The sequence below is a fragment of the Brassica napus genome, chromosome C3 (genome assembly GCF_020379485.1).
Source record: "Brassica napus cultivar Da-Ae chromosome C3, Da-Ae, whole genome shotgun sequence".
In the NCBI taxonomy this organism is placed as follows: domain Eukaryota; kingdom Viridiplantae; phylum Streptophyta; class Magnoliopsida; order Brassicales; family Brassicaceae; genus Brassica; species Brassica napus.
Window position 1 is genome coordinate 61,063,969 of NC_063446.1, and position 11,967 is coordinate 61,075,935.

The following is an 11,967-nucleotide window of genomic DNA, read 5'->3' on the forward strand; positions in this document are numbered from 1 at the left end:
GCATGGGGAGTAGTTCAAGTGGAAAATACCGATAATTGGTTATGGTTTGTGAGAATGGTAAAGAAGGACTTAGGACTCGATGATGGCGAGGGATTTATTCTAATCTCTGATTGTCAAAAGGTAAATATGCTTGATTCTAGGATTTTATTTTAGTTAACATGTTTGATTCTCGGGTTTGTTTCAGTTAACATGACTGATTCTCGGTTTTGATTTGATGCAGGGACTGATTAGTGCTGTCCAACAGGAGCTTCCTAAAATAGAGCATAGGATGTGCGTGAGACATATCTATGGAAATCTGAAGAAAAAGCATGGGAGTAAAAGCGACATGAAGCCTTACATATGGAGGTTAGCTTGGAGTTACAACGAAGCAGAGTATCAGCAAAATCTTGATAGGATTTTTAATTACGATGTTGGTGTATACGATGATGTTCAGAAGACAAATCCAAAGTCATGGTGCAGAGCATTCTACAGGTTGGGGCCGTATTGTGAAGATGTTGAAAATAACTCGACGGAGTCTTTCAACAACACTATTACGAAGGCAAGAGATATGCCATTTGTGCCTATGCTAGAGAGTATAAGAAGACTTGCCATGGCTCGCATTGCAAAGCGATCTGCTATCTCTCATTCTCACAAAGGTATGAAGTTATTATGTTTGTGTTTTCTAGTGAAAAAATCGGCTATTTAACAGACTTTGTGATGATGTTTTGTTTGTATTTTCAGGGACTTGTACACCTTATGTGACAGACTTTCTTAAGGAAGAGAAGAAGGATGCTTCGCTTTGCAAAGTTACAAGAAGCACCAACGGAATGTATGAAGTTAAGTTAAGTTCATGCACTTACCGGGTCAGCTTGGATAATTTCACCTGCTCGTGCAAGAAATTTGAGATATGTGGTATTCCCTGTGAGCATGCATATGGAGTCATTCTTCATAAGAAGCTTAAGCCTGAGGATTTCGTTTGTCAGTGGTTCAGAACAGCGATGTGGAGAAGAAACTATGTAGAAGGCCTTGTGCCGGTTAGAGGTGCTCCGTTTTGGCCAGCAACAGGGGCTCCAGACAATCATATTCCACCTGAGCCAGACCAACCGGGGAGGAAGAAGGTCACTAAGGCCGACAAAAAAAGGAAGAAAGGTGTGAACGAGTCTCCAACCAAGAAGCAACCGAAACATAAAAAACGGATTATGCATTGTGGAATATGTGGCCAACCTGATCACAATTCGAGATTCCATACGAAAAATAAGGTTTGTTTTACTCCTACTCAAGTTGCTTCTCAAAGATTGATTCACTAATAACCTTCTTTAACTCGCAGACTTCTCAAGGTGCTCCTACTCAAGTTGCTTCTCAAGGTTCTTCTCAGGTTGCTTCTCCAGCTGCTTCTCAAAGTTCTTCTCAGGTTGCTTCTCCAGCTGGTGCTCAAATCATTCATGGGTATGAAGATATGTGTTGATGGTCTCGAGTTGAGATGGTGTTTTGGTAGTGTTTTCTGACTCGGCTGGTGTGTTTTTTATGTCTCAGCTTTTGTGTTGTCATGTGACTTAACTTTTGTGGTGTCTTGTGTCTTGTCCTTTGTGGTTTGAACTTGTCTAGCATGTGTTTTTAAACTCTTTTGTCGGCTTGGATGGTGGTCAAATTGTGTTTGTTTAACACTTTCTTTTGTTCAAACCAATGTTATTTAACATTTTAAAGTGGCCAACTTGTGTTTGTTTATGTTATCTTTGTCTCTTTTCAATGAATATGACAACAAAACACAACGATCATAAAAGGTTAGGATAACATTGGATACCAATGAAACACAACAAGTTCAACCATTTTGTTCATACAAGATCGACCAAAAGCAATAATCTAACCACTTGAACATATTACTTAGCACTAAAAACCAACAACCTCGATCATTTTCTTCTCATCACATTCACCATTTTCTTATGCATAACTCCATGATTCCTAGCACACCCACACATCCAACAATACCTACTATCATCATTCTCTTCATGTTGCCTTTGCCTTCAGCTAACAACGCTTCTACCTTATCACATAACTCCTTCTCCACCTTCGTTTGTATCTCTCTCAACTCTTGCTCGAGTCTTGCGGTTTTGAATTCAAGAGTTTCAACCTCATTTATCAGTGCCTCATCAATCCACTTGAAGATGTGATTATCATTCTCAAGCTGCCACATTTTTTCACCATATAACAAACAACAATACACCTTATAAGAATCGATTTCAGACAACACCATAGCTTATAAAAATTGATTTCAAAACAAATAACAAACAACAGCTCACCTTCTTTCTTGCAGCAGTAGCACAACGGTAGTACCTTCGGTACGAATTTTTGTCAGATTTGGACATGAGAGGAACAGTTTCATCACCACACCAACACTTCTTCGGAATTCCCATGACCACTCCACCCCGACGACGATAAGCGTTTCCTCCCGTCGATGCTCCTGAGCTATTCGACGAAGCCCCTGACATTTTCTTCTCTGCAGCTTCAATCTAGAGAAACAATTTTAGGGTTCTTGATTAAAATCGATTTGGGTATTCTGTTTTCTCGGGTGTATTTAAGTTGGGTAAGCAATGTCGGGTCGGGTTAAGTTCGTTTGGTTGGGTTTTATGTCGTTTTGGTTTAGTTTTGTTCGCTTTATTACAAGACAACCCGGGTTCTATATTAGGTTTACAGAAACCGTGAGAAAACCAATATTGGTGGGGAAATAGGTTTCGAACTTTAATCTCGGGGATACATAGAACGAGGCATAGTTTTGGGAGACATCTGGTGCTATGCGATACTTCTCGTGGGGAAATAGCTCGTCTTCCCTAAATATAAATAATGTTCTTTTTAAAATGTATTTTTTTGCTTAACAATTAAACAAATAGCTTAATTTTCCTAATAGCAAATTAGAATTAGTAGAATACTAGATTTTTCCACTAGAACTCCGATCTATACTATTATTTATGAAACGATTTAGCTTATTTGTCATGATTTCCATGATTTTAGCTAATTTTGCTTATTTGTCATGTTTTAATTAGATTTAAACTGAATCATTAATTTATTAATAGTTTTTAGTTGAGTCCATAATTTATTAATTTAAATAATATAACTATAAAATATGTAATCTATGCTATTATTTGCGAAGTGAATTTTTAGCTTATTTGTCATGATATCCATAATTTTAGCTAATTTTGCTTATTTGTCATGTTTTAATTAGGTTTAAACTGAGTCATTAATTTATTAATAGTTTTTAGTTGAGTCCATAATTTATTAATTTAAATAATATAACTATAAAATATGTAATCTATACTATTATTTGCGAAGTAAATTTTCAGAATCGAGCTCCCACGTTAAAAGTTAGACTGGTTAATGTCGTTGTTACCCTTAATAAATTTTTATATATAATAATTTAATTAAAAACGAATTTTAAATTAACAATATTAAATTTCTAAAAAGATAATTCTCATATATTTTGTTGTTATCTTGAAATAATATTTTATATTTCTAAAAAATAAGATAATACTTATATGTTGTGTTGTTATCTTTAAATAATATTTTTATTATAAAAATTAAGATATAAAACAGTATATAATTAAATATTAATGAAGAAAAAACATTTGTATAAAAATATAGTCTAAAACATTTATAATATATGAGTGTTTTGAAAATTTCAACACAATAATTAGTATATATATTTTAATGAAATTTGCTGTCATATATAAATTATTTTATGTTTGGTATAAACTTGTTAAGAATATAAATAATAACTTAACATGTTGTTTTTGAATTAACAAAATATAAAATAATAAAGGGAAAATTTTACTTTTACACTTTGTTGGATACCACTTTTCAACTTTACCATCAATCTAAGGACATTTTCACAAATACCACTTTCATTAATGAGAAACAGACAATAATACCCTTACATTATCTTCTTCTCCACTATCGGTTTCTCTCTCTCATCGCCGTCTCTCTCTCACCGTCGAGTCACCGTCGTCTCTCTCTCACCGTCGAGTCACCGTCGTCTCTCTCTCACCGTCGAGTTCCGGCGTCTCTCTCTCACCGTCTAGTTCTGGCGTCTCTCTCTCATCGTCTAGTTCCAGCGACGAATCGATTCAAAATCTCCAAGATGTCGACTCCTATACGTGATTCACAACTTGTATGTCTCTAATTTCTGCATTTGTTTGTTCTCTAATTTCTGTATTTTTTTATTCGATTTTGTGCTTTCTCTTATCGAAAAATCAAACAAGGTTCTCTTAGATATCTCATTTAAAGAGGTCGATCTAAGAGAAACAGATTTGATAGTGAAGCGTTGAGAGTGAAAACATTGAGTATTTGAAAACTTAAATCTGGTTTTGAAGTCATATTAAGATTGATCTGAATGGTTCCAGCTAAGAAAGAGATTTTCCGATAGTGAAAACTGCATATTAAGGAAGAGAAAATTTTCGATAGTGAAAACTGAATATTAAGGAATTATAACCCCTTATAAATCTGGGTTTCATGAGATTGTTGAGACAAGTGAAGAAACCTTATCTTTGGATGCTAAGCAAGGGGGACAAGTACACAGTGAGAAGCTTGTATGATATGCTCAAAAAGAAAGCAAGAACAATGACAAGACTATAGAGACTATCTATAGGAATAGCAATAATCACAGAAGGGGTAATTATTGCAGAAAACTCAAGCTCTCTAATCCCAAAGGGAAGGTTGCTGGCTTATAAGAACTCTGATAGCTTGTCGAAGTTGGCTTGGGGTAAAGTTGCTTATAAAGTTTTGTCCAAAAGTGTTAAACGTTTGAGTGCAAGTTCGTGGACATGAGAGAGTTATGAAGTGAAAGGTTTTGTGCTGGCCATAAATTTGTGGGCTATGTCATCAGTGCCTATGCTTGGTAAAACTTTGGGAAAACCATGCCAGGAAACCTATTCTGCAGATCCGTTATGTCTACATTGGAACTCAACATGGGCTCCGACAATTACTGAAGTGTTGGAGGTGGAGAAGAAAAATAATGTGAGTTTTTACTAAAATTTATAAATTTATTCGTACTGTATTGTTTAGAAAGAGGTTTATAAACATACTCCTTGAAAAAGGGTCACAAGCAGGCGCCTTGGTAAAGAATATGAAGTGTTTAGATATTTTAGAATATTTTTCATTTTGTACTTTTTCTGTAACACGTTGCTTGCATCATTCACACACTAGCCCTTAACATTCACATTAGATTATTGAGAATGGTTGCTCTGTTTCTTCTTGGCTTGTGTTTTGTGTGTGAACTCGCATCTTGTGTTTTGTGTGTGAACTCGCATGTTTCACTTCTCTTAACACTTTTCTTGTTTCATGCCCTCATTAGCTCATGCCATTCACATGAGATTACTAAGTTAACTATATTGTTTCATAATGGTTTATAAATAAGAGATTTACAGAGACTTATAAAACGTTGTTTTATCCTTGTTACAGGGTGTTGTTACTACAATGTTTGGATTCTCTGAGGAATTCAGACATTTGGTGAACCCAACACATCCTGATGATAAGGACTATGACATTGTTGTACAACTAGTTCAACAAGGATACAAAGTGAAGAAAAGCGAATGGGAACAAGGATTTGTGGATGTTTTTCTTACAACAGAAGACATTGGTCGACAAAGCAGGACAGAAGACAAAGATGTACAGCAAAAACTCTAAGGTCATTGTGTTTTTGATGTTTTATAAGACTTTATCAAATTTGAAATTGCTAAGTTATTTTAATATTATAAGCATTTATAAATCTCTTATTTTTGTTTGAAATAGGAGCAAACACAAGATGAAGAAGAACAACAAGTGAAAGTTGATGCTGAATTCGGCGACGGTGATAAAGAAAGAGAAACTTAAAAAATCAATGAAGTAAGCTAATATATAAACCCTTATAAATTTGGACTATCATTTTTTTAAAATTATAAGCCATCATAAATTTGTTATTGTTTTTTTCTTCTTGGAAATAGGGGCAGACACTTGAGGAAGAAGAAGAAGAACAAATGGAAGCTGAGACAGAAGTTGAGGAGCCCGTGCAAGTTGAAAGGCAGAAACAAGGAAGAGGAAATAAGGTAAATAACTCTCTTTATAATGGTTTATAAATGTTATTTTCTGATTGTGTTATCAAAATTGAATGATGAATATGTTTATATAGCCATCATAATACTGTTTAGGAACAAGAGCATAAGAAGAATGAAGAGAAAAGAAAAGATGAAGCGTATGAGAAAGCTAAGGAGAAATTTCAAGATGAAGATGGTTCCAAACTCGATAAGTTAATCCAAATACTTTATGATTTGAATAAACGAGTAAAAGTAATCGAGAATGTCTTAGGATTGGTAAGCAAATAACTTTACCAAGCACTTATAAATATTTTCACATGTTATTTTCTTTACCTATTATGATATGATTTCTTGAAGGTACCTGGCAGTTATGAGAGTCCATGCAACTATGATGATACAAAAGGTGCACCAAATGATGAAAATGAAGAAGAAGAAAATTCTGGTGGTAAAAGAAATGCAACAGATGATGAAAATGATGATGAAGAAATTTCTGATACACAACAACTGATGGAAGTGAATATTCTTGGGGAAAATGAGAATACAGAGAAATCACTTCAGACGAAGACACTGAAAAAAGTGAAGAAAAAAGATGCATGAAAAAAAGTCAAAGGTACAATTCTAAAAAGATAGAATATAAAGGTTTATAAATTTTTTGATATTAAGCTTAACTAATCTTATCTTTTGTAGATGACGTCGTCTACTCCAACATTCACTACTCCAAACTTTGATATAAGGGTATAAAATTTAATATATTTGATAAGGCCTTGTAAATTTTAATGTATAAAGCTTAAACTTATAGTTGCTAAATAATTTGTTTACAGATTACATCGCCTATAAATAATTATTCGCAAGAGATGATTAAAACATTTATAAGCATTATCTAAGGATTCATAAACAATAATGTATTAAAAGTTATTAAAAATCACTTATAAACCTTCGTAAAACTCAGATATACTAGTTTATAAAGTATTATATAAACTCGGAGAAGAAAATTTTAAACACAAAAAAATGATATGTAAAGGCTGATAAATAACTTATAACCTCTTATATATCTTATAATAAGATTTTAGAAAGCATTATGAAAATTAATGATAAAAAGTTTAAAAAGTAAAATCGGTGATATAAATACATGAAGATTCTCGTTACTAATTTTCTTAAAAAAGAAACTAGAGTAAATGTAAAGTACAAATGATTTACAGCTTACAATCACTTATAAAAATACGTGTTAAACATATATATTACAGAAAGACATGTGTCTTGTTTCTCTTATATGTGTCAAGAACATATAAATTACATATAAAAACATGTGTCTTCTCTCTCTTTCTGCAACTCCAATCTTCTTGAACATTGTGTTTCCCTCTGAAAACATAAAAACATAAGGCTAAATATATATAATCTTTTACGGTTTCTTTTATAAGCCCTTATAAATATAAAAATTGTAATAAATACTTCAAGGGGGTTACTATTTCCAGCAATAGGCAAATCATGAGTAATTAAAACTTCATCCCGTGTCTGAATCATATTTGACACAATCTTTGATGATAATTGAGTTATTCTCTGAAACATTAACAAAAAACATAAAGCTAATAGTGAATTTCCAAATGACATCATTATATTTATAAGGTCTTATAAATTTAAAAGTTGTAATAAGTATTGCTATGTCATACTTCCAGCAATAAGCAAATCTTGAGTACTACATACTATCTTGTAAAATAACTAACTGATAACTATCATAAACGAAAACCTTAACAAGGAGTTCCATGTAGTTACCGTAATGGTTACACATAGATGAAGGCCTCCATTCTCTTGAAGTTTGTTCAGATATGATGATACTTGACTATCATTCCTAATAAATACTGGAGGAAGCTCTTTTGAACCAAAGTTAAACTTTGAAGGTGAGACATAGCTAAGATTTATACTGTTTAACTTGGAAGGTGAGACATCAATTCCAAAATCTTCTAAAACAACCCCAATCAAATCATTGTAGCTGATATCTTCATGAATCATACTAAGAGAAGATCCCCTTTCATCATCGACTATGAAATCCCAGTGAATTCTATTTATTAGTTTTCATTCTCCACGTATAGAACACAATTCGATCGTCATAACCTGATTATAAGAACATGGGGATTAGAGAAGGAATGATCAACAAGATATATCAAAAAAAATACATAACACTATGTTCCTCATCGATAAAAATTTATAAGGTTTATAAATCTGTGATTTGAAAACTTAATAGAAAAACTTCGTCTCCTTCCAAAAAATCGATCGATTTTGAGAAACCAAGCAAAAATTACAGAAACTAGACGAAAATCACTATCTATTATCCTCTAACCTTTGTTACGCGTTCGTGAAGAGAGATTGTTCTGTTCGTTTGAGCTTGTAGTCTTCGCCAAATCTCGTCGGACGTCAATGTCGTCGGAATCGTCAAATCTCGCCGGGAAAATCGCCGGAGTCGTCGAATCTCGCTGGAATCGTCGAATCTTTCGCTGGGGTCGTCGATCAATTTGGGGATTTTGAAAATTCTTGTTGGAGAAGACATATGTTTATGTTTGATTAGATAAGGTATAATGGTACTTTACCCACTAAAATTTTAATGGTAAAGTTGGTTAGTGTAAAAGTTGAAAAGTGGTATTAGAAAAGTGGTATTAGTGGCAATTCCCCAATAATAAATATCTATAAGAAGATTATGCCCGCATGTGCGGGCAAGACACCTAGTTTGTTTTTATTATACACGAATTCACATATGTGGAGGATATATAATCAAGAGACGATAAAAAAACAAGCATGTAAACAGAAATTCGATTCAATTAAAAAAAAAGCTAGTTTAATTTTTAAAATAGAAGCTTTTTTCTAAAAAAATCTTGTTTTTGGGTTTCAAGATTGTGCACGTCTCTTGAGTGTTAACTATTGCAGCCATGTAATTTCTTTGATATTCAGCAAGAGCGAGTTTTGTTTCTGTTGCTTTTTTTTTTGGTTGAAATGTTAAATTCATACCATTTTCTGAATTACATAGTTGTGGTAGACCACCACTTATTACAAGAAGGAACGCAAGTACAAAAGGAAAAGAGAGACAATGAACTAGCTATAAGGAACAACAAACCAAAAATACAATTCCAAAAGCGAAGGAGATCGCACGATCGGTCTTGAGAGGGAGAGCAGCCTGTCACGCATGGCTCGGTCCACCGAAGAGAAGAAAGCCGCATCAGAAGATGCCGAGTCCCTGAAGATCCGGTGATTGCGCTCACGCCAAATGTTGTAAGTGACCACTTGGAGTAGGAGCTTCAAAATGATGGATGCTGGAGGTGATGATGAGAAGTTGTGATGCTGTAGCAGGTCCAGAACAAAAGCAAGACTACTAGGAGGGTTGATTAGATACCTCCCAGAGAAGCGAGACCAAATGGAAACTGCAAAGTCGCATTCAAAGAACATATGCCGGTGAGATTCAGAGTTCCCTGTGCATAATACACAACTGGTTGGAACATCTAAGCCCCAAGATCTCAACCGATCCTGTGTAGGTAATCTGCTCAAAAACGCCAGCCAAGTGATGAAACTACAGCGGAAATTTCCTCCTTAAACCAGACAGCCTTAGACCAGTTCACATGGGGAGATTGAATTCGAATGAACTCCCAAGTTGCCTTGGAAGAGAAAGTATTGACAAACTGACCAGTGTTACTGCGCCATAGAAATGTATCTCGCTCTGCTGCAACAGAGGGGGGATTAATTGTGGTGAGTTCAATCTGGAGCTGTTGAATCTCATTAGACCTGGCAGGAGGTAGGTACCAGTTCCCGTTCCTTACTGCTTGAGTCACTAATGAGTCTAAAGGCAGTCGAAGCTTAGTCGGGCCTCTATGACCAATGAAGTTTATTAGAGGGCCAAAACTTGTCCAAGAATCATACCAGAAGGAGGCAAGGTTACCATTACCTACAGTGCAGCGCATAAGATCCGTAATCACTGGTTTCAGCTGCAGCATGCTCCGCACTGTAGGGGAGAATCGTTGAGAATCCATAGTCTGCCAATACCCTTTCCTTTGTAACACATTTTGTTGGAGCCAAGCAACCCAAATGGAGCCCGAAGAAGAGAAGTAGTTCCAAATTCTCTTCAGCCTGGAAACCATCTCAAAGTCCTCCAACTTCCTGATGCCAAGACCCCCTTCCATCTTTGGTTTACAAATATTATCCCAGGAAACTCTAGCTCCAGCCGCTGAATCAGTCCGATTTTTCCAAAGAAATGCATAGCATAGACCATCAATCTTTTTGTAGAAGCTCTTAGGCAGCACAAATACCGAGCTCCAAAAGTTCACTAACCCATAAATCACAGAGACAATAAGTTGAACTTTACCCGCGAAGGAGAGCAGTTTAACTGTATAGTTGTTGAGCTTTGAAGATATACGTTCCACAAACGGTTGCAAAGTAGCTTGAGAGATTCTGCTCGGATTTAGCGGGAGACCAAGATATCTTGTAGGAAATGTACCAATCTTGAAACCAGAGATATCACTGATCACCGAGGCCTCAATGTCTTCATAACCACCAAACAATATTTCTAATTTTGAAGCATTCATATCTAGGCCAGACCAATCCCGAAAACTGGACATCACATGCTTAATACCAGAGATGGAATGCCTTGATCCGTCTGAGAACACTAGGAGGTCGTCTGCAAACAAGAGATGGGTTACCCTTGGCTCAACGCACCCCGGGTGAAGTCTAATATTCCCATTATCAACTGCTTGTTCAAGAAGCTTAGATGCCACTTCCATAACCATGATGAACAAGTAAGGTGAAATAGCAAACCCACATGTGGGATGGGTTTCTGTTGCTTTTCTTGAGCCATCACTAGCAAACACACATGATCCATAAGTTAAGCCTCAACGAATAAAGTCTATCTTGAACATTCCTACTCCAAATATGTAGCTTATTGGGATGAAAGCACCCATGATGAACTAGCTGTGTGATTATTATCCGTTTGCACACAAACATGACGTGGAATCAATATGTGTTTCAGAGATTGACACTAAATTGTAGAACAAAGATCCATGTGATGTAAGATTCCGCATTTATGCTTCCTTATATTGCTTTCCTTTCTTAGATCATTAAAACAAGAATAAATTGCAAAAATAACTGGTTAAAGGAACCAAACTATCATATAAGCCAAAAGACAGTAAAAGTGATAGATTCCATAAAAATGTGGGATTAAATGGATTTATAAGTAAGTGAGTGCAAGTAATGAAAGAACATATTAAGAACCAATCGCAGATATGCAATTTACAGAAGACTCAACACTTTCCTGACTAAAAATATATCAATCATGGTGTTGAGAATGTTAGATTCAAATTTATGATTTCTTCTAAAAATTCATCTTACTACAGCTTAACACCTACATAGCATATGGGGAATCTTACTCAACAAACATATAGAATACTAGAGTGTACACAATAGTGACCAGAACGGACTCACGATCATGGAAGATCTACGTCAATGATAATAGGATCACTTGAAACCACAAATACTATAAATCAAATTGGTAAGTTGCATTTCATAATAGAAAGTGACATATTTAGTTGAAAACTATATCAATGAATTCCCAGAACCATATTTGGTTTTCCTAATGACCCTTTTTAATTTTTTGATCCTTTTTGGCCTCGCAACTGTTCACAATAGACATAAATCCAATTGAGTTCTGAAACTACACATGTACTAGATTCCCTTACAAATAAAATGGTTTAGTTAATGAAGTAATCAATTCCATCATAGACAATAAATCAACGTACTAGATTAAACATAAAGTCCATGTCTTTCTATAGTTGTGCATTTTCTTCAGAAATGGCTCAATCAAAAGACAAAGCTTTGACAAGAAGACTTGAATACTCTTGTACTCGAAATTGTTGCATTGTAATCAAACATCAAGCAAGCAATCATACTCTAATAAACT

General features: G+C 34.9%; 3 protein-coding genes across 3 annotated transcripts; 2 read left to right on the forward strand and 1 right to left on the reverse strand.

Annotated features, from left to right (window-relative positions):
* The first annotated feature begins 54 nt into the window (after positions 1-54).
* LOC106420858 lies at positions 55-1,444 on the forward strand. The gene is made up of 4 exons (XM_013861715.2): positions 55-120; positions 221-635; positions 721-1,238; positions 1,307-1,444. Exons 1-4 carry the CDS (start codon positions 55-57, stop codon positions 1,442-1,444), a joined length of 1,137 nt encoding a protein of 378 aa, XP_013717169.2.
* Positions 81-2,799, reverse strand: LOC106428003 (uncharacterized protein At4g04775-like). Its single transcript, XM_013868739.3, has 2 exons — positions 2,277-2,799; positions 81-2,161 (listed from the first exon to the last, which is right to left on the reverse strand). Exons 1-2 carry the CDS (start codon positions 2,463-2,465, stop codon positions 1,907-1,909), a joined length of 444 nt encoding a protein of 147 aa, XP_013724193.2. The 5' UTR covers positions 2,466-2,799; the 3' UTR covers positions 81-1,906.
* A 3,155-nt stretch (positions 2,800-5,954) lies between these two features.
* LOC125584448 lies at positions 5,955-6,863 on the forward strand. Its single transcript, XM_048752929.1, has 4 exons — positions 5,955-6,050; positions 6,153-6,314; positions 6,396-6,648; positions 6,726-6,863. The coding sequence occupies exons 1-3, from the start codon at positions 5,982-5,984 to the stop codon at positions 6,633-6,635; spliced, it is 471 nt and encodes a 156-aa protein (XP_048608886.1). The 5' UTR covers positions 5,955-5,981; the 3' UTR covers positions 6,636-6,648; positions 6,726-6,863.
* The last annotated feature ends 5,104 nt before the right edge of the window (positions 6,864-11,967 follow it).